At 43.3% G+C, this 26,866-nt stretch overlaps 2 protein-coding genes across 2 annotated transcripts; one reads left to right on the top strand and one right to left on the bottom strand.

Annotated features, from left to right (window-relative positions):
* Positions 1-6,025: 6,025 nt before the first annotated feature.
* Positions 6,026-7,547, top strand: LOC147865071 (large ribosomal subunit protein eL6-like). Its single transcript, XM_087317815.1, has 4 exons — positions 6,026-6,333; positions 6,764-6,870; positions 7,031-7,209; positions 7,287-7,547. Exons 1-4 carry the CDS (start codon positions 6,068-6,070, stop codon positions 7,440-7,442), a joined length of 708 nt encoding a protein of 235 aa, XP_087173941.1. The 5' UTR covers positions 6,026-6,067; the 3' UTR covers positions 7,443-7,547.
* Positions 7,548-10,334: 2,787 nt separating this feature from the next.
* On the bottom strand, positions 10,335-21,814 carry LOC147865070 (phytochrome 1-like). Its single transcript, XM_087317814.1, has 4 exons — positions 19,760-21,814; positions 18,678-19,494; positions 17,489-17,782; positions 10,335-10,563 (listed from the first exon to the last, which is right to left on the bottom strand). Exons 1-4 carry the CDS (start codon positions 21,669-21,671, stop codon positions 10,356-10,358), a joined length of 3,231 nt encoding a protein of 1,076 aa, XP_087173940.1. The 5' UTR covers positions 21,672-21,814; the 3' UTR covers positions 10,335-10,355.
* Positions 21,815-26,866: the final 5,052 nt, after the last annotated feature.

Genomic DNA, 26,866 nt, shown 5'->3' with positions numbered 1-26,866 from the left:
GAACCTCCGGAACGTGTCGGACATCCTTCAACAACATTTTGCATCCGGTCGAGGTTGTCAACCACACGTCTCCTATGCCGGCAATCCGGCACGTACCTTCATTTCCCATCCGAACACAGCCATGCTCACCGGCTGTGTAGGATGAGAAGTATCTTCTTTCCGGGGTCAGGTGGAACGACGCTCCGGAATCGACCACCCAGGTAGTCTCATCGCCGGCAATGTTTAGTTCACCTTCTTCGGTGATGAGCATGATCTCCTCTTCACTTGCCGCGAGTGCCGTCGTTCCTTTCCGGTCCTGCCCTCTCCGATCCGAACCATTCCGGTCCGTGGCTCCCCGGTAAGCACCGTTTCGTTCCGAAGACTTCTTCGAATCGGTGTCGTCGGCTCCGTTGTCTTTTCGGTAATGCCGACAATTCTTTCGGAAGTGCCCCGGCTTCCCACAGTGGAAGCATGTGGGCCTTCCTCTTGACTGCGACCGGGTCCCCGACTTCTCCCGTCTTTGCGGACTCCGGTTCCGTTGTCTTCCCCGATCCGATTCGGTAAGCAGCATCTTCGGATCGGAGGCCGGTTCTTTATCTCTCCGACGCGCTTCTTCGTTCAAAATGCTTGTCTTTACCGTTTGTAGGGACAAGTTATCTTCGGTGCAGGAGGTGCTGAGAGTCACCACCAAGTTCTCCCAGCTTGCCGGCAATGTACACATCAGGATGATGGCTTGCATTGCATCCTCCAACGGGAACTTGATCGCCGCAAGCTGGTTCACGAATCCCATGAACGTGCTTACGTGTTCCACCATACTCTCGCCGTCCCGGTACTTGAGGTTCACTATCTTCCTCATCAGGGAGGTCCGGTTCAACGCATTCTTCCTCTCGTAGAGGCCCGACAGCTTCTGCCACATCTCATATGCGTTGGTGTCGTTCGCCACATGTTGTAGAACGCTCACGTCGACGTATTGCCGAATGGTTGCAACGGCTTTCCGGTTCAGAAGCCTCCATTCCGTCTCAAGTACCCCCTTGGGTATTTCCGACCTGTCGATCGGTTCATACAGGTCCCGAACAATGAGCAGATCCTCCATCTTTATCTTCCAGTCGGCGTAGTTCTGCGCATTCAGCACTATCATCCCCGGCTGCCCGCTGCTGCCGCCTTCCATTTTTTGCACTGCAGTAGCTCTGATACCAGATTGTTAGGATTGACGCTTTTAAAACCTTCACCTCTCGGCCACAACTGAGGAAACACGGATCAATGTAGCAGTAAATTGAAAACACAGAGAGAGACTCGAATGCACAGGGTTTAGCGTGGAAAACCCTAGACGGGAAAAACCACGGGAGTGCAAAACTCCAACTATCACTATACGCAAGGAATGTACAATGGTGAGCTGCAAGGCGACGACCTTGAGCTCGCTGTCCTCGCCACAGGCGGCGGTATTACACAGAGGCGTCGACCTCTTCCTTTCTCTCGCTCTCACTCTCTCTCTCGGCTGCTCTCACTTCGCTCCCTCTGAGTGGAAAACAGAAAAAATGAGCAACAACATAAAACTGTTTGCCCTAAGTCATATTTATACACATATGACTTTCGGGCTATTTACAAGTATAGCCTCAAGGGCCCTTGGCAAACATATTCACAAATATGTCCCCGCATCCGGATCTCTCTCCGGGTACATTCGTCATCCGGCTCCGTAGCCGGGGTCTTCATCATCCGGATCCGGAACCGGGTCTTCATCATCCGGCTCCGATACCGGGTACTCCTCATTCGGGTCTTCATTCCCGATTCCCGGACATCCGACCATCCCATCCGGAGGTACCGTAATCCCAACATTGCGTATGTGCATATACCGAAGTAGAAAAGGAGGAAGCTAGACGCAAAGGCCGAGAAATGCATCTTGGTCGATTACTCGGACGAGCAGAAGGGTTATAAGTGCTATAACCCTCGCACCAAACAAGCGCGTGTCAGCCGCGACGTTGTGTTTGACGAGTCCGCGTCCTGGTACCTCCCCTCGACTACGAACCCCGACTCCAATCCGAGCTCTGACGATGAGGTCAGCGAGGCCGAGATGCCTCCGGATGAGCCCGAAATCGAGACCCGCGAAGAGAGTCCGATTTCACTCCGTTTAAGTGGATCGATTGGACGACTAGGTCAGTACGACCAGTCCGATAAAGAGCTGGCGAGTAGTGGAGACTCGGTCGTGCATTCCCCGCGCAGGAAGTCGAGGAGACGGCTTACGCGCAAAGAGAAAGGGAAGAAGAAGGTGTCGGATTCCGGCACAGATAGGAACGAGTCAGACCGACGCGAGTCCGACTCCGAGGGAACCGGTGACGGGTCTTTAAAAGTGAAGTCCGCGTCGATCGAGAAGGCCTCGACATCGGCTAATGCGAGATTACGCCGATCTACCCGCCAAAAGAATCCTGTTTTGTGGTTCGGATACAACGAGTACATGGCGCATCATTATGCGTACATGACCTGTGTAGCGGAAGTGCGTGAATCGGAGAGCTACACAGAAGCGGCTAAAGACGTGAATTGGCGTGCCGCGATGGAGGAAGAGATGCACGCATTGGCGGAGAACGAAACCTGGGACCTGGTTGACGCACCAAGAGGGGTAAAACCGATCGGGTGTAGGTGGGTGTACAAAGTCAAGTACAACACCGATGGCTCGGTCAACCGGTACAAGGCTCGACTAGTGGCAAAGGGCTACGCGCAGAAACACGACATCGACTACGATGAGACATTTGTGCCGGTTGCGAGAATGACGACCGTCTGTGTTTTGCTCGCAGTAGCCGCGACCAAGGGGTGGCACCTACATCAAATGGATGTAAAGAATGCGTTCCTGCAAGGTGACCTTGAGGAACAAGTGTACATGGTACAGCCCCCCGGATTTCACTCCGGAACGAACTCCTCGACAATATGCCGATTGAAGAAGTCCCTTTACGGACTGAAGCAAGCCCCACGTGCTTGGAACGCGAAGATCACGCAACAACTGCGTTGGATGGGCTTCGTCACGTCAAAATCGGACTCTTCGTTGTTCATCCGGAAAGGTCGACTCGGATCGGTTAGTATTCTACTATATGTCGATGACTTGGTCATCACCGGCGTCGACCAAGGTGAAATCGACCGCGTGAAGCTCCAACTTGCGGCATCGTTCAACATGAAGGATTTGGGGGACCTTCATTACTTCCTCGGGATCGAAGTGATCCGTACCCCCGAAGGCATATTGATCAGCCAACGTCATTACGTGTTGGGTATGCTCTTCAAACTCGGGATGGCCGAATGTAAGTCCGTCTCGACTCCTCTGGACAAAACCATCAAGCTTCGTCCCGATACGGGAAAGGTATGCGACCCGACAAGGTTCCGACAAATTGTCGGAAGCCTCATATACTTGACCATCACCCGACCCGACCTCAGTTATCCGGTCGAGGTGATCAGTCAGTTCATGGCGCGACCTACCGAGGAGCACCTTCAGTGTGCGCAACGCGTACTGCGGTACGTAAGTGGCACTAAGGACCGCGGACTGCTATATCGGACCGGTGTAGCCGCGCAGTTAGTCGGCTACACCGATGCTGATTGGGCTGGCAACGCCGCCGATCGCCGATCCACGTCCGGATACACGTTCTCCCTCGGGAGTGTCGTGATCGCGTGGAGCAGTAAGAAGCAGCCGACAGTTGCACTGTCGAGCACCGAAACTGAGTACCGAGGAGCGGCTGTCGCGACATGCGAAGCCATATGGTTGAAGCGGCTACTTAAGGACCTGCAAGCGAAGGTGTCAGATCCGACGACGATCTACTGCGACAACCTCAGCAGCATCCAGCTCGCGAAGAACCCCGTTTTCCACGCACGGACCAAGCACATTGAGGTGCACTACCATTTCATCCGAGAGCATGTCCTTTCCGGTGAAGTCGAACTTTAGTACGTGCCGACGGATCGGCAGACTGCCGACATCTTCACAAAGCCTCTTGGTCTGGACAAGTTGCGGCAATTCTCAGGTGCGCTCGGATTGTGTCACCTCGACGTGCCAAACTTGAGGGGGAGAACAGTCCCGAACGACCAAGCAAGGTAGCAGGAAAGGAGCGGAGACCGCGACACCGAGTCGGTTGTCGAGTTCAACTTCGGATCGGCTGAAGAAGCCGAGGGCGGACCCGCGGAAAAGTCCGAAAGCGGACAGAAGGGGAGCAGCTGAAGGAGAGAGCCGAAGCCAACCACGCATGGGGAAGATGACGCCATCGAGGGCGAGATGACCGAAGACGAGTTGGAGACAGCCAACTCGGACGAGAGCGAAAACCGATCGGAGGTAGTTGAGTCGGTTCGGATGTTTGATTCAGACACGTTGAATCAACCGAGGCCCAAGCGGAAGAAAAGGCAGCAGAAGAAGTGTCGACACCGCAACAACAGAAGAGCTGATAAGGGCCACATGAGCAGACAAGCCGACCAGAAGGGTCGAAGCGCGCGGAGTCGAACAAGTCGAGGAGCGCGAGCGAGGCATGAAGCCAGGAGGAACCGGAGCTGTGAAGATCCCGAAGAGCCTCAAGTTGAGCTTAAGGGGGAGTGTTGAGAGACAAGCTCAACATCGGCCGGATCGGCTGAAGAAGCCGAGGACCGGATTGGTTGGGACCGATCGGTTAGGCCGTTAGGAAAGATATTCCGTGAGGAATATATTTGGGAGTTAGTATAGGAGCTCTTAATGAGCATTGAAGTACTGTCAGTACTTCGGTCAGTCCTTCTAGGACTTGTACAAAGTGTTCATTGAACACATATATGTATTGTTTTTTGTCTTTCTTGAATATACTCTCTTACTCTCTCGGTCTCTCCCGCGTATACTGCGTAAGCTCAAGCTCTCCATTAAACCTGAGTGTTCTTCCTTCCGTTCTGTCTTTATACTTGCTTCCGCACGCTACTTTCTACACTAATGTAAGCATTAGATAAGGATAGAATATAGATGAATAGATAGATCTAGATAGAGAGGAGAGAGAGAAAGAAGGGTGCCGATCCACCCGACCACCCCCGAGCGAAGGGATCGAGACGGACTCGAGCCTTGATCGGCGTCCCATACCACCGCTGTGGCGTCGAGTCGTACCTGGGGCTAGCGCGCTCGCTACAAGAGTTGACCCACCACAAGACAGAGTCTCGACGTAGTCAACGAGTTAATGAAATGAGGGTAGCTAGGCCTCTTATTTATAGCGATACCCAAGGCCCCTAGGCAAGTTCACACTTGGCCTAATGGGTTGTCTCAATCTCGAGGATTTAAAAGTAATCCTCCCCTTCTTTACACTCTCGTTTAACCCTCACACTTATCCACGTGTATAGAATACTACGGTAAATTCTTACCACGGGATATTCTATGGTCATGCCCGTAACAATTAAGGGCTAAGGACTCCGGATTTGTGGTGGTTGTAAGTATATGAAGTCGTTTGGATTTGTGGTGGCTGATGTATGTATATATTTATATGTATGTGTGGATGGGGGATGACGATAGGAGGGAGTTTAAAAGCACATATTTATATTGGGTGTTATTTATATGGACTTGGCCGGTCGCCCAAAGCTTTTCAGCAAACTATGGAAGTAATAGAAAGTGAAGAAGTTCACAAAAAAGGAAAGAGGACGCAAATGGGGGATCCCAAGGACATCTTTAGAAGGCCAAATCCAAATCATCATTAGGTTGAGGTGGTCTTAGGTCATGTCACTCCAAACACTTCATAGTTTTATTGATTGATTTGTTGATGCCTGCCATGTGTGTTTCTTTTCTCAAGTGTCCCTTAATTTTTCTCATTAGGCTATGAAAAGAGAAAGAAAGAGAGGAAATGTGTGATATTTGGGCATTTGCCGGCGGAAACGCGAACGGAGCGAGAGCCACAGGCCATCCCTCCCTCTTTCTTTCCGCCGGAATATCGATAGAGAACCTGTGGAGCGGGCGGACAGGTGTGAAAGCAAAAGAGGATTAGGGTTTTGGGAAGTCTCCAACTCTCCATCCTCGGTCTTCTCTCTCTCTCTCTCTCTCTCTGTCTGTCTGTCTGTCTGTCTGTCTGTCTGTGCAGCAACAGCATCATCATCATCATCATCATCATCAGGAAGGAAGCGGGTAGGCATGACGAAGCCTGCAGGAGGATCGAAGGCAAGGTCTTCTTCTCGCAACAAGGAGCTTGTACGAGGCGTTGGGAGCTTCTCTCGCTCTCGCGTGTACCACAAGAGGGGGCTGTGGGCCATCAAGGCCAAGAATGGTGGCTCCTTCCCCACTCACCACAAACCATCCCAGCCTCCCCTTCCTGCCACCAAACCTCCCAAGTTCTACCCCGCCGACGACATTGCCAAGCCTCTTCGCAACAAGCACATCAACAAGCAGACCAAGCTCAGGTACGCACAGCAAACAAGAATGCTCACACTACTGATTTCTGCTCGTTTTCTGTGTTTTACACGTCCTCCCTCAATTGGTCTTTCGGCGTGCCTGTTTCTGTCTGTGGATCCCAAGCAGTGCTTGTATTCGTCTGTTACTCCGACCTAGATTATCGTTGCCATCTGTTATAAATATATTCGTTGGACTGAATGGATCTATATGAGTTTTGTTATATGCTCTTGTCTCATGAAAGATTCAATGTAGGTGCGTCATATGTAAGACGTGTCGTCCAGTGGGGTGTTCTTTCTTTCTCACTTATTTGCATTCATCATGCTGGATAGATGTTCCAGATTTCGTTAATTATCTTAAAGTTTCTACTGCGGGGAACATCTCGTGGCGGAAATTTCTCTCTTGCTATATCTGATTGTGCTAGAAAGCGTGTCTTTGCAGAGATAGCATCACCCCAGGAACTGTATTGATCTTGCTTGCTGGTCATTTCAAGGGGAAACGTGTAGTGTTCCTCAAGCAGCTCGAGTCTGGATTGTTATTGATTACAGGTTTCTGCCCTTCTTATATATTATGTAATTACATGTTAGTTTATGGCATGTAATTTCGTCCTATTGCCAGGTTATGCACTCTACTGTTACCATATGCTTATCCCATGCGACATTTCAGTACTAATCTTATTTATCTGGTGATGTCTTACATATTTTAAAGGCCCATTCAAGCTCAATGGAGTACCTCTCCGCAGGGTTAGCCAATCATATGTCATTGCAACTTCAACCAAGATAGATGTGAGCTGTGTGGATGCAAGCAAGATCACCGACAGCTACTTCAAGAAGGAAATTATCAAGAAGAAGAAAAGTGAGAGCGAGTTCTTTGAGGCTGAGAAAGAGGTATATAGCCAAATTTATGTTATAATTAATATGTCCGGATCACATGTTTTTCTGATGGGATGTAAATGTACTTTCAGGAAACTAAGACCTTTCCAGCAGAGAAGAAAGAAGATCAGAAAGCTATTGATTCAAAAATTATATCTGCTATTGAGGCGATCCCTGACATGAAGGCATACTTGAGTGCTAGGTTCAGTTTGAAATCTGGAGTGAAGCCACATGAGTTGGTTTTCTAAATAGACTTTTGTGGTAGGCTAATAGCGTTGTATGTTTTCATTAATCAGAGTTTTGTTGTGAACACGGAAATTTTCTTTTTTTCTTCGAAAATGCTGTTCTATTTACTTCAGTGTGAGAAGCTTAAAGATTTTCTGAGGTTAAAAGTAATTGTTTGCGCAGTCTATTTTTGGTTCTTGCAAAAGTTGCTTTTCTGTTGTTTACAAAGAAAGACAATGATATAGTTATTCAATTGAGACTTTGCTGAATGTGTAATGCTGGTCATACGGATCTCTGTTATTAAGTTCTAACTCTCTCTCTTCCAGTAAATTATAATTTAATAGATCTGGACTCTCCTCCCAAGGGTTATAAGAAAATGAAAAAGGTAAAAGCCAGTACAAATTGTATCTTCAAAATAAAACAAGAAGATTGTTGTTTCTTCATTCCCTTCTGTAGTCGTCACTAAAATTTCCATAGAGCTGTACGTAATCTGTATTAAGTTGCAGATGTCAACAGAGGTCAAGACTATGCTCAAGTTAGATGATATGGAGTACATTGGTTATTGCTTCCACGGGTATATAGCCATTATTCTGATTGGTGTCTGGGTCTTATTATGTCCAGGATGTTTGTGGCTGTGTAACCTGACTGCTGGAAATTTGCAAGAGCAGATAGTATATCTGATGAAGTGTGGGCTTTTTCTAATGTTTCAAATAGTTTCAGCTCTAGTCATGAACATGTATACTGTGTTGGAACTGCATAAATATTTGTAGCATTGACAATCAAATGTTTCTGAGTATTGTAAGTTAATATTCGCATAATCGCATAATAGACCTTGTATAGCTTTATTAGGATAGTTAACGGATATTTGTAGCTTTGACAATCAAATGTTTATCAGTATCGTAACTTAATAGCCACATAATAGAACCTCCATAGTTTATTAGGATAATGTCCATGGATATTGATAGCATTGACAAATCAAATGTTTCTCATTAAAATCTACATATCATAATGGTAATGTTTTTAAGTATCCTCCACTTTTTTAATGAAAACAAGGATCGTTATTTTTTTAGAGTAACTTTCATTTTTTGATGAAAACAGGGATTGTTAGTCTTTAGGACTATTAAACTAGACTAATGGGATTTTTGATGAAAACAAGGATAATTGACTTCTTAATGGGATTTTTTAATGAAAACTAGTCTAATTGACTTCTAAACTTCCTAATTTTGATGTAAGAAATCACCATGAGTTTTTACATGGTATGAATACTTGTCGGTTACCTAAATCACACTGTGACTACTTGACATTAATATGATCATAGAATAAACCATTCGTATCATACGAGCATTCGCATTAGAGAATGATTCAATAATACGTGTATGGTAAATCATCTCAACGTTTGGATTGGATACATAAGAATGGTATTGATTGAATCACATGTCATAAGTTTCAATACTTTAGAAATGATTAAAGTACTAAACACTAGAAAGAGGGAGACAGAGCAAGGGAGTGGCATGTAGTTTCAATACTTTAGAAATTATTAAAGTATTGAAAGTGAGAGAAAGAGGGGTACAGAGCAAGAGAGTGGCAAGTGAACTAAAGCTTCAACTTCTATGGCAGTATTCCCAAGACCATTCACCTTCCTTCTCTTCGTCGTCCTCAGATTCTTCATATTTTTCTGATCATCGCCATCATCCTGATGACTCTGATATTGATTCTGTTTCTGAGGATCACCATGGTCCATGACTGATTGATCTGATAATGAGGATCACCATGACTATGATTCATCTGATTCTCGTGGATATGGTGGATCAAGCTTCTGTTCTTCCTGCTCATCATCAGTGTTCTTGAGATTAATGTTGGCTCTGAGCATGTCCTTAGCTCTAAGGATTTCCTCCCAGTAAACCATTTCCAAGGACATTGATTGATCCTTTGCTCTTTGCCAAATTTAAAGAAAATTGCAATCCTCATCACATCTATCTATATCACATTACAGTTGGATATTCAATCACTTACACGTAATTGGCAAAGTCTGGATGCGGGAGTTAATTTTCATACAAAAGTATCTGTTCATCAACTGTGTAAATTTTGCATAATGAATACATTGATCTGAATATCACATAGCTGCGTCACCACAAATCAAGTAAAAGCTTTACAGATTTACTGGATACAGACCAAGCTGAACAATTAATAATCATCACTGCCATACAATATGTGAAACTTCAACTTTGTAGGACCCTAGTCAAGATCTTTAACATCAACTTCCTCATAGATGGCTTGATGGAACGAAGCTGTGTCTGTTACCCATTCCCACAATGCCCAATAATAGTTATACACTCATGACCAACTAATGAAGTGAACCTCTACTTTACATGTTTAGGGGTTGTGTGTTAAGGGGTTATGGGTGGTCTTGAATCATGAGGCTGGGAAATGTAGAGAAAAAGTGAAGATCAGTGTGAAAGTCCAATGAACCTCCTTGTTTCAAGTACAACCCCACACAGATTCTCCCTTCCTAAAAGATCTACACACCACTTATGAATTGTATGCTAGATGTGAACGTATATTAATCGCTGAAATCAGTACATCACTGTCAACTGCATTGTGATGCATGGTATAAAAGTCTCTGGTATGATACACAAGGACAGTTTCCCGAAGTTCTTTGGATTGCCTGACCTGGGGACAATGTTCGATATAAAACTCCATGTTTATAGTAAGGTAGTTTGAATCTTATTTTTGTTCCTCTCTAATAACCTGCCAGAATCATTGGGAAGATTTAAACATCAGCCCCGTGAAAAATTACTGCGAGGACAATTGGTATGTCTTCCAACAATCACCACGAGATCATGTCCTGCATTGCCCCAAGACTTCTGATTCTTTAGTCCCACCACGAGGGACTCGTGTAAAAAAGACATCAGATAGAAGGATACATACTGTGGGTGTTAATCTTCTTCTTGCACAAGAGGTAGTTCTACACTGATCTGGAAATAACATAATCCAGGCTCTTGAATGTATTTAACATTTCCATTCATCAATTTCACAAGCTTTTGGGAAAAGTTAAGCCCCATTCCCTCTTGAGTTATTTCTTGAGAACGATCATGCATCTGCTGAACTAGGTCTTCAGGTATACCAGCGCCTGGATGTGATATCCTGGTCATTCATCCAAAGTGTCAAAAATGTAAGCACTTCTTACTTTAGAATCACAATACCTCTCTTAAAGACCATTAATCAGATTTGCAAAACACTCGGACAGCTCTCTCTCTCTCTCTCTCTCTCTCTCTCGGTAAAAGCACACAATTATATTAATTGTATGTAAAATCCACTTAGTTACAACACTTCTTAGTCTCCTCTACCTATCATATGCCTATGTAGGGAGAGGGACATTCTGTAATGCTATTAAAAAACCTGAATATGCATTTGAGGAAATGATACCCACATGCTCTAACATCCAAAAATTCCACATGAGAATACCTTTCAGCTTCTTTATATAGGCTTTCACCCCTTGTCTATTATCAAACATGAAAGCATTACGCATATTCCAATTGTGTTGTAGACTCCAATAACGTAAAAATTGGAACAATATCTCCATCTCATCATTTGAACCATTTTGAACATATTGAGAAAAAACCCATTGTTGAGGTCTCAAACAACAACGGGTTAAAACTTGACAAATGTCTGATAAGTACTTCCAAATGGTACACGCTATAGGACATTTAATGAACCTATGTGTACTAGGTCTCTCTCTCTCTCTTCTTGAAGACACTATATATAGTCAAGACCAACCAGCCAGAAGTTTGCCCATATCTCACTCACAACGATGAAGGTAACAATTTTTTGAGCTCTTTCAAATAACTAGACGTAGCTGCCCTGCCAACTATAATTGGAGCAATGCATAGAACATTGGTCGAATGCCAGTTGGGAAAGCTACCACATCTTTGAATCCAAAAGTAATCTCGCTACCGTTCAGAAATGGCAGAAAAAGATCTGACATCAATGGCTTCTTAACCAAGTTTTTGACTGTTACTAGTGCACAGACCCTTCTGGAGATTGTAAACTTCCTATGTATGTGATACTTGATGTTTCTTACATCAAGCATTCCATAGAAATAATTATCCTCAGATTCATCAAGTCTTCAAAAGATTAAACATCTCCCTTAGCCAACCACATCACCATCAGATGGTCACTTTATTAATTTTAAAATATCATAGGATTGATATCTTTTGAAGGTTCCATGCAAAATACCATAGGATATAAGAATGTGTAGCCTAGGTACAGAAACTACAGCCAATTAGCAAATGTAAACCAGGAACACAACATATTGGCCAGTAGTGAATATGTAGTCTGCCACACTTAAATCTACTTTCATGAGCTCATGATAGATATTTCTAGCAAGTATGCCTGACAATATGGTAGATATCATGCTCTCTATTTTCACTAGAAAATCAACTGGTATCATGATATCATCGTACTTTCTTAACCATATTGTGTTATGATTTGATTGGCTTTGGCTTCTACATATTACTACAGTACTTGAGTCTGCAGTCAATCTTCAAAGGATGTATCTATAAAAGATCTCGGAGTAAACCTAGGAAAGATTGAGGCGTTATTCTTTCATCCACCCACATCGATTTCCCAACAAGGTGTCCAGGGAAAACATTTACAAGCATTACTGAGCTCTCCTCTATGATCCAAGCTGCCAAGAATTGACTCACTCAAGACTATGCAGTTCTTGGCATGCTAGAACAATGGCACAAGGCATACTTTTGAAAGCCTTACACCAAAGTAGGGTATTTGACACCTGGTCACCCCTGAGCTCATGTACAGTGCAGCAGCCCTGAGCTCATTACCATTACTCAAGCAGTCAAGGATGGACTCACTCGAGGCTATGTAGCTACTGCCATGCTAAGACAACAATGCCTCAAATCAAAGTAGGGTATTTGACAACATGGTCACCTCTGAGCTCAGGTACAATGCAGCAGCCATATAGGATCCAGGTCCCCTATTACTGTTGAGAATGATTAAAAGTCATAACGGCTAGCCCAACGGCTAGTTAGCTCCAACGGCCAGATCTTGGCCTTTATAAAGAGGAACTTTCTCTTCATGTAAATATTAGCGATCTCTATATTTTCTCCCTCCTGTTGTGACATACCAATGTATATTACTGAACAGATGTGCCTTCTCATTTTTCAATTTGGTAGCAGAGCATAGATCCACCCCTCTGCTAGATCAGCCCTCTGCAAAACCCTAAATCCACCCTTTTGCTGGTATGACAGCGATTGGAACAGCACTGTCCTAGCATCCAAGAGAGGAAAGGGGGATTTTTTCCTTTTGGGATGACATTGCTATGTGATTGAGAGGTGACTTATGAAAAGAAATCAGAAGAGGAGAGCAGAGATAAGGCTAAGTTGAGAAGATGGATGAGGTGTTCTCAAAATTGAACAAGGATGAGGTGAAAACATTGGTGAAATACATGAAGCAGGCTGAGATTGTAGCATTTGGAGGTGTGTCAGGAACATAACCACCACCCCGACTTGAACTCCTCCCAAATGAGTTCAAACTCGATGGACCAGCCACATACTTGAGTTGGTCGCGTCGGATTATAGGTGCCTTGGCAGGGAGAAGCCTTGACGGCTACCTAACGGGAGAAGAGAAAGAACCTCATGTCAAAATGAGCAATGAATGGAAAGCATGGAGAGCTACCCACATGTCTTTGTACACGTGGCTTCTCAACTCCATGGTTCCATCAATCGCCACAATTGTTGATGGAATTTTAAGTGTGAAGTAGATATGGGAGAAATTGCAAAAGATGTATGCTGGGAGGGGAAACAACATGAGAGTATTTCAAATCGAGCAAGAGATAGGATGATTTAGGAATATGCCATAGAGCTGGAGCGTCTATGGGCAGAATATGATCATTTCTCGCCTATGACTGTGCAATGATCCTCAATGTAAGAGCAAGGAAGTTTCTGCTCAAAGAAGAACCATGCAATTTTTGAAACATCTCAACCCGTCTTTTGATCAAAGAAGGGCAGTTCTTCTAGCCAAGGCTGAAATTCCCACACTTGATGAGGTGATTGCGACTATGATACAAGAGGACAGTAGAATGAAGCTGTTCTCTGACACGACTGGACTTCCAGGGGTACGATCGGCACTAATGGTGTCAAATTCAAGCGGAAGTGAAAATTGAAAATGCTACAATTTTGGTGAAGCTGGTCATTTAAAGAATGCTTGCCCTAAAACATCTAAGGAGAGAATATGGAGGGCGTGGACAAACTAGAGGTCGTGGTCGAGGGGGTCTAAGAGGTGCCAGAGGAGGTCACCAAGCAAACCTGATGGTAGCAAAAGAAGAGGAAGGAACTAAGGTGGTGTTCACCGAAGAGGATCAAGCTCTCTTAGAAATACCTAGGAGAAAGCAAAGAACCGCAGATGATACTTCATTCATGTCAAGGGGTAACATTGCCACCTATGCTTATTCGGCCACAAGTACTAACAACACAAATACTCTTGCCTCTACACCAAAATGGATAATTGATTCTGGTGCATCTAGGCATGTGATGGGTAATGCTAGTGAATTCTCCTCATATACTAACTTAGTAATGCCAGAAAGCATTCAAATTGCTGACGGTACAACACAACCTCTAGTGGGTATAGTTACAGTAAAATGTACCGACTCTATGACATTGTCTAATGTGTTGCATGCTCCTTTCCTAGTAAACCTATTATCCATAAGTTCTACCATACACCAACTAAAATGTGTTGTTTCTTTTGATATTCCCAAGGTGATATTCTAGGAGAAAGGGACAAGTCAGAACACTTGGGACTGGCACATGGCATAGTGGACTATGGTATTTGGATCGTGAAGGGTTGGATTCAACATTAGCATCTATGGTAGAGGGAACAGATGTAAGGGGATCTAAAATGAGTTATGAGGAGTTGTTGATACCTTACCACCAACATATGGGACATACCACTTATGGCGTTTTGAGTCAGGAGTTCCATGTCCCGACCTGCCTCGACTTCTGAAATACCTACAGAACTCCCAAACCCAGAAATCACAGGTGATGATTTCCACTCCTATAGAGATTAGGAGGACCTCTCGCAATAATGCAGGAGTCCCTCCTGATCATTATGGTTTTCCTCATGATATTGCTCAGTTTATCTCTTATTCTAACATATCAGCTACACATAGAGCATTCATTGCATTATTAGACTTTGTCACTTTACCCAAGTGTTGGCAGGTTGCTAAAGAAGATCCAAAATGGAAAGCAGACATGCAAGAAGAACTCAGAGCTCTTGAGAAGAACAAAACTTGGGAGATTGTGTCACTACCACCAAGAAAGAAGGCGGTTGGGTGCAAATGGGTGTTTACAATAAAACAGACCCCAGAGGGAAAAATAGATCGATACCAAGCACGATTGGTGGCTAAAGGATATAGTCAGACATATGGCATTGACTACGATGAGACTTGCACTGTTAGAACTCTTATTTCCTTAGCAGTGAATAAGGATTGGAAATTACATCAATTAGATGTAAAAAATGCATTCCTTCATGGAGAGTTGATGGAGGAAGTGTACATACATGGATATCCCCCCAGGTTTTGGTACAATTCAAACAGTAGGTAAGGTTTGCATACTAAGGAAGTCGCTTTATGGACTAAAGCCATCCATCTCCTCGAGCCTGGTTTGACAAGTTAAGAAGGGCTATGGTGGGTATGGGATACCAACAGACGAATGCAGACCATACAGTGTTTTTTCAACAACACAAGGAGCATACTACATTACTTGTTGTGTATGTGGATGATATAATTATCACAGGTAACGATGAAGAAGAAATTGCGCAATTGAAGGTGAAATTGAGTAAAGAGTTTGATGTGAAGGATCTAGGATTGCTACGATACTTTCTTGGAATTGAGGTAGCTCGTGGAGCAAAAGGAGTTTTTCTATCTCAACAAAAATATGTATTAGATCTTATCACAGAAACTGGAATGTTGGGTTGTAGGCCCGTAGCTTCTCCAATCAACCAAAAGATCAAGCTAATTGAACTTGCAGGAGAGAAAGTTGATTGTGAAAGGTATCAAAGATTGGTAGGTTGGCTGATTTATTTGACTCACACCTGTCCAGATATTTCACTTGCGGTAAGTGTGGTAAGTTGCTACATGCATGATCTGAGGAAAGATCATATGGATGCAATGTACCATATTCTGAGATATCTCAAAGGTGCCCCGGGGAAGGGATTGACCTTTAGAAAACATGGTCATTTTAACATTGAGGGCTATTGTGGTTCTGATTGGGCCAGTTGTGCTGATGATAGGAAATCCACATCTGGATACTGCATGTTTGTTGGGGGCAATCTGGTCTCTTGGAAGAGTAAGAAACAGTCAGTAGTAGCAAGGTCAACAGCCGAAGCAGAGTATAGAGCTATTGTTGTAGGAGTTGTGGAGATGTTATGGCTGAGAACTCTCCTAGTAGAACTAAAGGTGAATCAAAAAAATCAGATGATGCTGTGGTATGACAATAAGTCAGCAATCAGCATTGCCAACAATCTGGTACAGCATGATAGGACCAAGCACATCAAAATCGACAGATTCTTTATCACGGAGAAGCTTGATAATGGAATATTAAAATTGAGTCATGTTTCTGCTGAACATCAAGTAGCAGATTGGCTTACAAAGGGACTTGGGCCAGTAAATCTTACTAGATTGTGTGACAAGATGGGCTTTGTGGATATTTTTTGCCCATCTTGAGGGGGAGTGTTGAGAATGATTAAAAGTCATAACGGCTAGCCCAACGGCTAGTTAGCTCCAACAGCTAGTTAGCCCAACAGCCAGATCTTGGCCTTTATAAAGAGGAACTTTCTCCTCATGTAAATATTAGCGATCTCTGTATTTTCTCCCTCCTGTTGTGACATACCAATGTATATTACTGAACAGATGTGCCTTCTCATTTTTCAATTATTACCATTATTCAAGCTGCCAAGGATGGTCTCACTCGAGGCTATGCAGCTTCTGCCATGCTAAAACAACAATGCCACCAGCCATATTTCCAAGAGCCTCACACCGAAGTAAGGGTATTTGACACATACCGGGCACCCCTCCCCTCAAATACAGTGCAGCCATATGGGATCCAGGTCCCCCATCATCATTACTCAAGCAATACATATTAGTTATGCATTTCATGCTTAAACCATCTCTAGAAGCATTCCACCACATGCATTAAGATCATTATCATGAACTTTTAGGAAGCCTAGAGCTATTATTATTTTTCAGTATGTATAACATGAATTCACCCATATTTGTAATCATGATTTGTCTCATTGGTCTCTAGTAAACACTAATATTTCTTTCTTTCTTTTACATTTATTGCTTTAGGGTATGCACAAGCTGTATTATTGATAGCTATATAAATAAGCCTTGAGTACAATTATTAGAAGATCAGTCATTACTGTTACTGTATGATCGTGGAGGTCATAGACATAAACGATTTGAATTCACATCTAGTGTGGCATTGATTGCTCATATACCAACATTTGAGGATCATGTAAGAATTCAATCTAGTCATTCACATAGTTATTAATTATCTTGAAATTGTACTGTTGATGAGGTGTGACATCCTTCTTGTCAGAGAACATGAACCTAGACACATTGGGAGGCTTATATCCTAGCAAATACATGGAAGGGATTACCAAGGGAAAAGGTTTATTTATGGTGTCTACTATCATAATTGTCTTTATAGTTCTTCGTCATCGTACACACTCAAGATTACAGGAACATAGAAATATAATGTTTGACTACATTGGCACATGTCAGCCTGTTGCATATCTCATTGAGTGATCTGATGTCAATTGGCATGGCTATGCTTACATTAAAAACATGAAGAAATAGTTTGATCTTTTCATTGCTGATGTCATGGGCCATCTCAAACACAAAATTTTAGACCACGTACTAGTTCAGAAATGTTTTTATAATCACCTCAATTATATTTGATGATTGTCTATCAAGATCTGAACATTCAAGACACATATGCTGTGCAGCCGTGCCCACATGCATAAAATAGTAGTATGTGTCATGAGGGCTTACCTAAATTCAAAGTGCACTAGATGAAGTTCATCTTTGATTTCTTTAATTGTAGACCCAACATCGATGCTGACCCAACCATCTGACGATGATGTGAACCTCATTGCGGTTGTAAGGAAATCAGCCAGCACTTGCTGAAGACGATATTGATCTCCAAAGAGTCGAATGCTTTTTATCTCCGACTGAGTTTCTTGTATAAGCTGCAATCCCTTCTCTCTGGATATTATCATCCCTTGGCTGATAACTGCGTCCATCACAGCACACATTGTAAACTCCAATGTTTCTAGCTCGATATTCCTGCATAAGACAACGACAGCATTATAACAATATATCCCACATTATTAATCAAATTTATGGAGGCAAAAAATCTGCCCAAGGAGCTTGCATGCATTCATGTTCAGCACTGATGTAAAATTACGAGTCACTATTTTCTTGTATAAGTCATTGTTTTCTTGTAGAGTAATTATTTTATGACATCCATGCATGATGTGCATGAAAAGAGATTATTACTGGCACATACACATTTTTAAGGGTGCTGTGAAGTAACATGACAATATAAGAAGAATGAATTCAGTCTCATATGATTAGGGAAAACCAGTACCATGCTAAACTATCCTTAATGATTTTTTTTATTTGATTAAACATTCACACAGAAATCAAGTTTTATTTTCTCTAGTTACTACAAATACGTCAGAGCCTGAAATAACTTATGCTGAAGGGTTTAATGGAACATGGTTATTTCCCACATGTCTAAGGCTACGTCCAGATTGGATGCCTGGACTACTCAAGGAAGAGAGATGATGTTGAATTGGTGAACACAAATACTTGATTTAAGGAAAAAGTGTGGCATGAGATACATCCAATGAAGAAATATTTTTCTTTCATTTGTATACATGCTTTAAATAGAAGTTTTCAAACAGAATCTTAAGAAAGTGCGTGAGGATGAAACATGAAAAGCAAAGAACTAAGTAGTGATTGAATCAGCATATGAGGAGTGTTAAAAAGACACAATTAAGAGGGCAGAACAAGTTGATAACTCATTGAGGTTATCAAGACACAAAGACGCAGTGAAGATGCAAAAAGTTGGGAAGACAATACATACCATTGAAAAAAGACACAGTTAAGAGGACAGAACAAGTTGATAGCACATTGAGGTTATCAAGATGCAAAAAGTTGGGAAGGCAGTACATACCCTTGATCAAGCTTTTCAAAATTTTCCTCATCTAATATGTTCTGTAGTTGCCGCTCACATAAAGCACTCGTCTCCAAGATTCCCTTCTGTTCATTATTAAGATTAGTCCCTTCCAACAGTTTCCGTGTGAAAATGATTCCATTCAGAGGATTCCGAATTTCTTGTTTCATGTAGGCAACTTCTTTCAATCGATCTAAAGCTGTCCTTGCTGAACACCTTTGAAAATGTAATGCTTGCTGTAACTCTGGACTAGCTATGTGAAGGAAACAAAATACTCCAGTTATGACACCATCACTATCTGTTCTCTTGTTTGCAATCAAAAGTGCCTCCACATATTTGCCATTGTGGTCAAAAAAGCCGAATGGAAAACGATCGGAATCTTTGCCACTCATTGCAGTGTTCAAAATGATCATAAATTTAGTTAGAGAATCTTGTCCTCTAAGCTTACAACAGGCTAATTCAGACCCAAACACTTCTCCAATAAGCGTCTTCCCTATAACATCCTCCCTAATCCAACCAGATAATTTTTCCATAGCTGAATTCCATTCAGAACAATATCCAAACTCATCGGCTCCAAATATGGGTGGTATCAATGGGTTAGGATTCTGCACAATTGACCTATAGTCGCCTTGGATCCGTGTAAACTTGTCCATCACCACTTTCTGCCCTGTCACATCTTGCCCAACAAAGCATACTCCGACCACATTATCTGTAAAATCCCTGCTTGAGCATGCATTCACAATCAGAATCACTGGACCCTTCTGAGCTTGGTCTCCGTAAGTCTTCAACTTGAGCTCTACATTCTGTTCCTCCTGTCCTGCAATCAAAATTGGAACCAGGAATAAACATCAAAAAGTGTAATCAAGCCTCGAACAGCTAACAATATTATTTCATGTAATGAGCATTTAATCAAACACCGAAAATCACATATTTCATACAAGGAACATGTTGATGATAAAATTAGTGTCATCAAGACACCAAATGATAGAATACTTCAGATAAAGAACGTGTAGAGAAAAAAGAGGTTCATGAAACATAAATTCAAGCAAAATCCAACATTATTCAAAAAGAATAAAACTGACCTTGCAAAGCAAGGGCAAGCACCCTCTCCACAGTTTCCATGGACGAAACTTCTACCACATCCCTAATCAGAGACCTGCTCATAGCTTCTATCACAGAGAGACCTGTTAGCTCTGAAACTTTGGCATTCCATCCATTGACAAATCCACTCGCATCTACTGCAAATATGGGTGCTGTGGCAGTTTCTATGAGTCGCACCATTTCATTAGCAACTGTGCTTAATTCATCCATCCCATGAAGCTTAAGCTCATTAAGGCGTGAATGGATCGTTGTTTTGGTGCCACTATCGTCTATATCTTGAAATGACCCTCGAAGGATCAACTGCAAAGAATGAATGGCATCCATCTCCATGTCCTCCCATGGTAAGCTCCTCTTTTTTACCACCTCTAAGAACGCCTTAAAAGAAGACCTAGGATGCATTTTCCTTCCATCATCCCGTTCATCGGGGTCATGCCGTGCCCCACCCCATTTGATTTCCTTTGCAGTATGAGACCTAAACCAAAATAAGAAATCTTTTGCCGTGACTTTCGCAGCAGCCATGCCACATATTTCATCTCCTAAGCCAGAAGCATCTGGGTATCCAGCATCGGCGAGACAATCAGTACTCAATCCAGTGGAGTCTTTATGGACATCTAAAAGCCACTCAGCAAGATCTTTGATCTGAGTCTCTGTAGGAGTTATGCCCAGCAGCCAGAATTTCTTCCCATAGTACAATGCAGCTCCGTCACATTTCACAAGGTCCATGATGTTCGGAGACTCGGAAACAATCCCAATCGGTGCATCCCTCAGAAGCATATCACACAGAAGGGTTTGAGTTCTCAGTACATGTTTTTCTCTCACTTGAGCAGCGAGTTCTAGTTCCATATTCAGCTGAAGCCCGAAAACTTGCATCAAGAATTCGCAAGCTGATCTAATGGCAAATGGAACGGCCCTCGGTGTGGTATGGTGACATACCACGAGTCCCCAAAGCCTCTTTGTTTTGGTTGGATGCAAAGCTTGATCTCTAGCATCATTATCATTATTATTCACCACAACAGCCATTACTAATGAAGCTATAGAGCCCATATTCATCATATACTGGCTATGACAACCATGAGGAGCTCGTAAGGTAGAGCCCGCCAAACTCAAAGGTTGATTCAATCCTTTATCTTGAATGACCCTTACAGGTGGTGCTCTGCAATCACATATCATTCTCACCCTGTTCTTCATGAAAAGGAAGCGAGAAGCTTGTGGTATATCTGTGGAAGGATAATGTAGACCAAGATAAGGTTCCAAATCAGCCCGACGAATCTCGGCCACGACTTCACCGTGCTCATCTTTGTGGAAAATATAAGCCATGACTCGATCATAGCCAGTAAGCTCTCTAACTTCTTCCACAACAGTATCACATAAGAGATCAATATCTCCCACAGGTATAGATTGAAGCCTGGATATGGCTTTAGAGGCGAGTTTGTGCGATTGAAGGGCACCAGGTGCAGATATCTCAGAAGGCCTCACAGGCTCGAAATCGATAATTAAACCTACATCGATTCGATGAGCAATGGCATTGAAAGTTTTACCTGAGCTTCGAGTATGGACAACAACCGCATTGAGCATAGAAACATCGACTGTGCCCATCATTTTCTCGAGGGCAGGCCAAGTGGAAGGAGTGAAAAGGGTGCGTGCATCAGCGCCTACGCCTACGCTGAGGAGGCTCGGGTTGAGGTTGGGTACAGCATGCGGGCCAGGGCCAAGGCCAAGCATCTCAGCAGCGTTCTCGCTGTATGCTAGTATGCGGAAGCTTCCTTCCTCAAGGGCAAGCATACACCCGAAAGGTTGGATGAGGCCACCTCTTTGCATTCTTTGAAGGTAGTCGGTCACGGTGTGACTGGGTACCACAGCTGAGGTTCGTCGGATGTCCTTGATGGACCTCATGTAGTCGAACGAATTCTCCCCTTCTCCCTCTCCTTCTCCTCTATCTGATTGAGACAGTTCAAAGCTTGCATGTAAGTGAGCATCGGCTTTGGTTTGTGCTATGATGACGTTGTGCTTGTATTTTGACCTTAGAAGATGTGAAGGAGGAGCAGAAGAGCTTGGCGGTGGCGGTGGCGGCGGCCCCTCCTCCTCCGGGACAGCAGAGGAGGAAGAAGAAGACATATAAAGAGAGTTAGTTAGTTAGTTGGGGTTAAAAGACAGCACAGCACAGCACAGCAGGCAGAAAGAATCTGAAGAATGAATGAATATGAGCAGAGAAAGAGAAGAAGAAGAAGAAGAAGAAGAAGAAGAAGCGAAAGGGTTTAGAAAAAGAGGGTGCCTGAGCAGGGGCGAGAGATGGAAATGGAGATAGGTAGGGAGACGGAGGACGACGTGGACCAATAGCCGTGCGACATGAATAGGAGGAGGAGGCCAAACGCATGCCAAAAGCGATCCATCATAGCGCTCCTCTCTCTCTCTCTCTCTCTCTCTCTCTCTCTCTCTCTCTCTCTCTACGAGTTCCTCAGTCCTGCCTGCCAGCAAGGAGGGGGGGGGGCGTCTGCCTGCCGGCGTGGACCAACCGAAACCCCGCCCGCTGCTGACATGGACAACGCAACACACACCGACCCAAACATTTTACATTATATATATATATATCATGGTTCATGACAAATGTGTTCCCCCTTCAATTGAGTTTCATCTATCACTCAGGTGGTCGCTCAATGGGTATTTTTTGTTCCCCCAATAAAACAACTCCCATGAATAATAATCAATCCCTCGTTCAGTAGTCATCGTGTATTGAGGAGGGCACCTATCCTTTTTGGTTTTCATGACTAAGTACATGGAATGAAGCCACTCCATTTGCACACATTCCCATGTTCCTCTTTTAAAAAATTGCTGCTTATGCAATATGTCGAGTTTCCATGCCTTCCCAATAACATCAAGTTGACAATTGGTACCAAAAAAGACAAGTCTAGAGAGGCAAGAAAAAGGGGCGAGGGACAATAACTTATTGGCTACTAAAATGTGAAAGGGTCTATATATATATATATATATGTACATACTACATACAATGTAAAGTCTATAGAAGTCAGCCACGTTTACGGTTCTTTTGAACTTCTTCTTCACTTTTTCAACTTTGAGGTAGCGCTTAATTTTTCTCTCTCTTTCTTTATTCAAGCCTTCACTTTCTCTACAAATTTAAAGCTAGAGCCTTACTATTCCATTTTAAGTGCTACCTTGATCATATCTCATGTTGTCACAAAAGTAACTTGTGTGCTTGTGAAACGTAAGTGGAACCACATAGGAATTGAACTAGAGAGGATAGGAACAATATTTCTTTGAGAACCTCAGGTTTCACACTTGATCTCCTTTGAGAAGTTAAATCAGCTCTCCCACAAGTACTCTCATGTGAACAAGACTTTCCAAGCTTCAATGCGCTTATATCAAATGTATACAATTTGTACGTGTGAGAGAATAGGCATATATGAACTTACACATATGTGTGTAAGATAGATTTGTTTGTATCCAAATATGAGATAATGTAAGTGTTGAGAAGCAAGCTCAACAAACGTATGTGATGCTTATTGAGAAATAAGCTATAGTAGCTATTAGCTAATTAGCTACTAGTGGACATAAAGGTGAAACAACTATTTAGCTATGCACAACTATTTAGCTACTGGTAGCTAATTAGCTACATATATAAGTCACTTATAACTTAGGTAAAAAGTAAGTAGAAGAGTAAGAGTGAGAGTAGTGCAGAGAGTTGTAAGAACAGAAAACAGAAAACAGACGAGAGCGAGTTGAGCTCTGCGTGTAATGAAGTAGAAGCTTTTGGACTGTGCAAAGGTAAGTCTCTTTCCCTTTCCTTTCTGTCTTGAGCACACCTGTTACGGGCATGACCATATAATATGTCGTGGTGAGAATTTACCGTAGTATTCTATACACGTGGATAAGTGTGAGGGTTAAACGAGAGTGTAAAGAAGGGGAGGATTACTTTTAATCCTCGGGATTGAGACAACCCATTAGGCCAAGTGTGAACTTGCTTGGGGGCCTTGGGTATCGCTATAAATAAGAGGACTAGCTACCCTCATTTGATCATCTTGTTGACTACGTCGAGACTCTGTCTTGTGGTGGGTCAACTCTTGTAGCGAGTGCGCCAGCACCAGGTACGACTCGACGCCACGACGGTGGTATGGGACGTTGATCGAGGCTCGAGTCCGTCTCGATCCCTTCGCTCGGGGGCGGTCAGGTGGATCGGCACCATTCTTTATCTCTGTCCTTTCTATCTATTCATCTATTTTCTATCCTTATCTCACGCTTACATTAGTTTATGTCTCTAACAACACCTAACGACCCAACACATCACGATCCGTTGTGCACACAGAAGAGCCGTAGCGCCTTCGTAACATGGTATCAGAGCAAAGTTGCTCATAAAGAAGATTAGAACAATATACATATCTGAGAAAGGTTGTTTCTTTGTTTGCTGATCTGAATCAGAGAGAGTTGTCTGTGAAGTTAACCCTAATTGAAAGAGAAAATGGATGCAGAGAATGCAAGCCAAATAGTCACAGAAAAATTAGATAAAAACAATTTCCCGGCGTGGAAATTCAGAATGACAAATTTCTTGATGGGAAAAGGATATTGGGATTATATTGAAGGAGACCTAGAAGAGGCTCCAGAGATCCTAGAAGAAAATGCAACTGCTGCACAGATTAAAGCATTTAAGGAATGGAATCAAGGGGCAAGAAAGGTATTGCATTGGCTCTCACTTAGCATCTCAGATTCGATGCTTGGACACATACAGGATGTTATGCTTCCAAAAGAAGCTTGGGACAGTTTGGTAAAACTGTTCGCAGTGAACACAAAGGCTAGAAAGCTTCAGTTGAAGACTGAGCTAAATACCTTGGTAAAAGGTAAGATGTCAGTGAATGAGTATGCTCTGAAAATAAAGAGCATATGTGAATCACTTGCTTCTATCAATGTGAAGGTAGAAGATGATGATAAAGTGGAAATATGCTTAAAAGGCTTAGGACCTCAATATAAAAGCTTCAAAACATCTATTCTCACAAGGGATAACATCCCAAGTTTTCCAGATCTGGTTTCAATGCTTGTAGTAGAAGAAAGAAATCAAATGGATGATGTAAACAAAGGAAACTCAGAGAATGAGGGGCAAGCCCTCTACAATAGTGGTAGAAGAGGTCGAGGAAGAGGCCATGGAAGATTTGGTTTAGCTAGAACCAACAACAATAATTATCAAGGAAGAGGACAACAGTTTATAAGTGGAAGAAACAACATCAAAGGCAGGGGGAGCAATCGAGGAAGAGGTAAGCAAACCTATTTGAATGATGATGGCTGCTGGTATTGTGGAAAACCAGGCCATACACAGGCTAAGTGCTATAAAAAGCAAAATGATGAAAAAAGAGGGAAGAGACAACAAAATAATTATGCCTCAACTAGTGAAGAATGTGATAAAGATGGTGCATTTGTGGTGCAACATGAAACACTAGCAATGGCTGAATGTTCATAGAGATGCAATGAAGAGTTTATGTGGTATGTAGATTCTGGGGCATCTAATCATATGACAGGACATAAAAATTGGTTTGAAAGGTTAAGGGAACTAGAGATTCCTGGTTATGTATAGACAGGTGATAATACTACTCACCAAATAGAGCATGTTGGAGATATCCCATTGTGGGAAGAAAAAGGAAAAACAAAGTATATGCTTGTTGAGTGACAAGCTCAACATTGGGTGCGTAATATGGCGCGTAACCCAGTGTGTAGACTAGACGCATAAGTTAGTACGCACAACCTGGCCGTATCGGTGCGTAAACCGAAAGGCCGTTAGAGAGATATTCCTCGTAAGGAATAATTTTGGGAGTGAGTGTTGAGGCTCATTTATGAGCAGTCAAGTACTGTCAGTACTTGTGTCAGCCCGATTGTCAGGGCTTGTATAAAAGGTGCTCATTGAGCACGGTGTATGTACAGAGAGTCATTATTTTGAATTTGAGTTTTACGTTGTATGCTCTCTCACTCTCTTTCTCTCCCTCTCCCTCTCCATCTCTGTGTTTTCTGAGTTTACCGAACTGTGTACTCTATGTTTATGCACACGCTTCCGCACAACGTATCCTTTTACATGGTATCAGAGCGCGAGGGTTGAAGTCCTCTGCAGCCGACAAGAAAAGCTTGCGACAAAACAGAGTTGAAGTTGTTCTTCATTCTTTTTTTGAAAAAGAAAAAGACAGTACTATGGACAGAGGAATGGGAAGCTCACTTCCGACTGAAAAGCTTGACAGAAGCAACTACGCATCTTGGTCTTACAAGATGCACCAGTACCTGCTTGGCCATGGCTATTGGAGTTATGTCGAAGGAGCAAACGATGTGGCACCCGACTCGACACACAGGGACTATCCGGCTTGGGAACAAGCGGCGAGCAGAGTGATGTACTGCTTCACGTCTTGTGTGAGCGATCAACTTTTGATCTATATTCGGGATGCCAAGACGCCGAAGGATGTGTGGGCAAATCTCAAAAGGATTTTCGCCGCCAACACAACGGCCAGAAAGCTGCAGCTCAGACAGGAGCTCAGCAATGTACGACAAAGAGATATGTCGGTGGCTGATTGCACCACCAAGATCAAAGAAATCTGCGACTCTCTCGCCTCCATCAACGTGAACGTCGAGGAAGATGAAATGGTGTAGGTTTGTCTTGGTGTCTTGGCGTCAAAGTTCGGACCTTTCCGAATGGCAGTCTGCACAAGGGAAATTACGCCTTCATTTTTCGAGCTTCAGTCAATGTTGCTCGTAGAAGAAAACCACGCGGGTGCGTCGATGAGTGCGCACGCCGATGGCAAGATGCTTTACATGGAGGATGATAGGCCCCGAGGTCGTGGTGGACGAGGCGGATCGGCGCGCAATGGAGGTGACCGAAAAGAGTAGAATGTACAGCATAATCGAGATGCCGGAAGCAATTCCGAACTCTCCAGAAGTAGGGGGAGTCATGGCGGCGCCGGAAGATGGCAAGAGAAGGCCGCGTCAGAATGTTGGTATTGTGGCAAGAAAGGCCACAAGGAGAGCGAGTGTTGGAAGAAACAAGTTGATTCAGACAAAGCTGAATCGAGTAGAAGAGGCGCAAGAAGGCGTCAGAAGTCACACTTCGC

Source organism: Azolla caroliniana, unplaced genomic scaffold, assembly GCF_043228905.1.
Source record: "Azolla caroliniana isolate FFs.n. ecotype wild unplaced genomic scaffold, voAzoCaro1.0.p SCAF_4, whole genome shotgun sequence".
Lineage (NCBI taxonomy): Eukaryota > Viridiplantae > Streptophyta > Polypodiopsida > Salviniales > Salviniaceae > Azolla > Azolla caroliniana.
Note: the sequence above shows the minus strand (reverse complement) of the source record. Positions and strands in the feature narration are given on the sequence as shown.

Bases quoted from the DNA above. Each gene is read 5' to 3' on its own strand.
- LOC147865070 (XM_087317814.1), bottom strand. From the start codon at position 21,671: ATGAGGTCCATCAAGGACATCCGACGAACCTCAGCTGTGGTACCCAGT. The intron at 19,495-19,759 runs GTCAGTTTTATT...TTTTGATTGCAG, and splicing joins GCTTGCCCTTGCTTTGCAAG to GACAGGAGGAACAGAATGTA. The intron at 10,564-17,488 runs GTAAGCCCTCAT...ATGAATGACCAG, and splicing joins CTAGTGCACTTTGAATTTAG to GATATCACATCCAGGCGCTG.
- LOC147865071 (XM_087317815.1), top strand. From the start codon at position 6,068: ATGACGAAGCCTGCAGGAGGATCGAAGGCAAGGTCTTCTTCTCGCAAC. The intron at 6,334-6,763 runs GTACGCACAGCA...GTGTCTTTGCAG, and splicing joins AACAAGCAGACCAAGCTCAG to AGATAGCATCACCCCAGGAA. The intron at 6,871-7,030 runs GTTTCTGCCCTT...CATATTTTAAAG, and splicing joins TGGATTGTTATTGATTACAG to GCCCATTCAAGCTCAATGGA.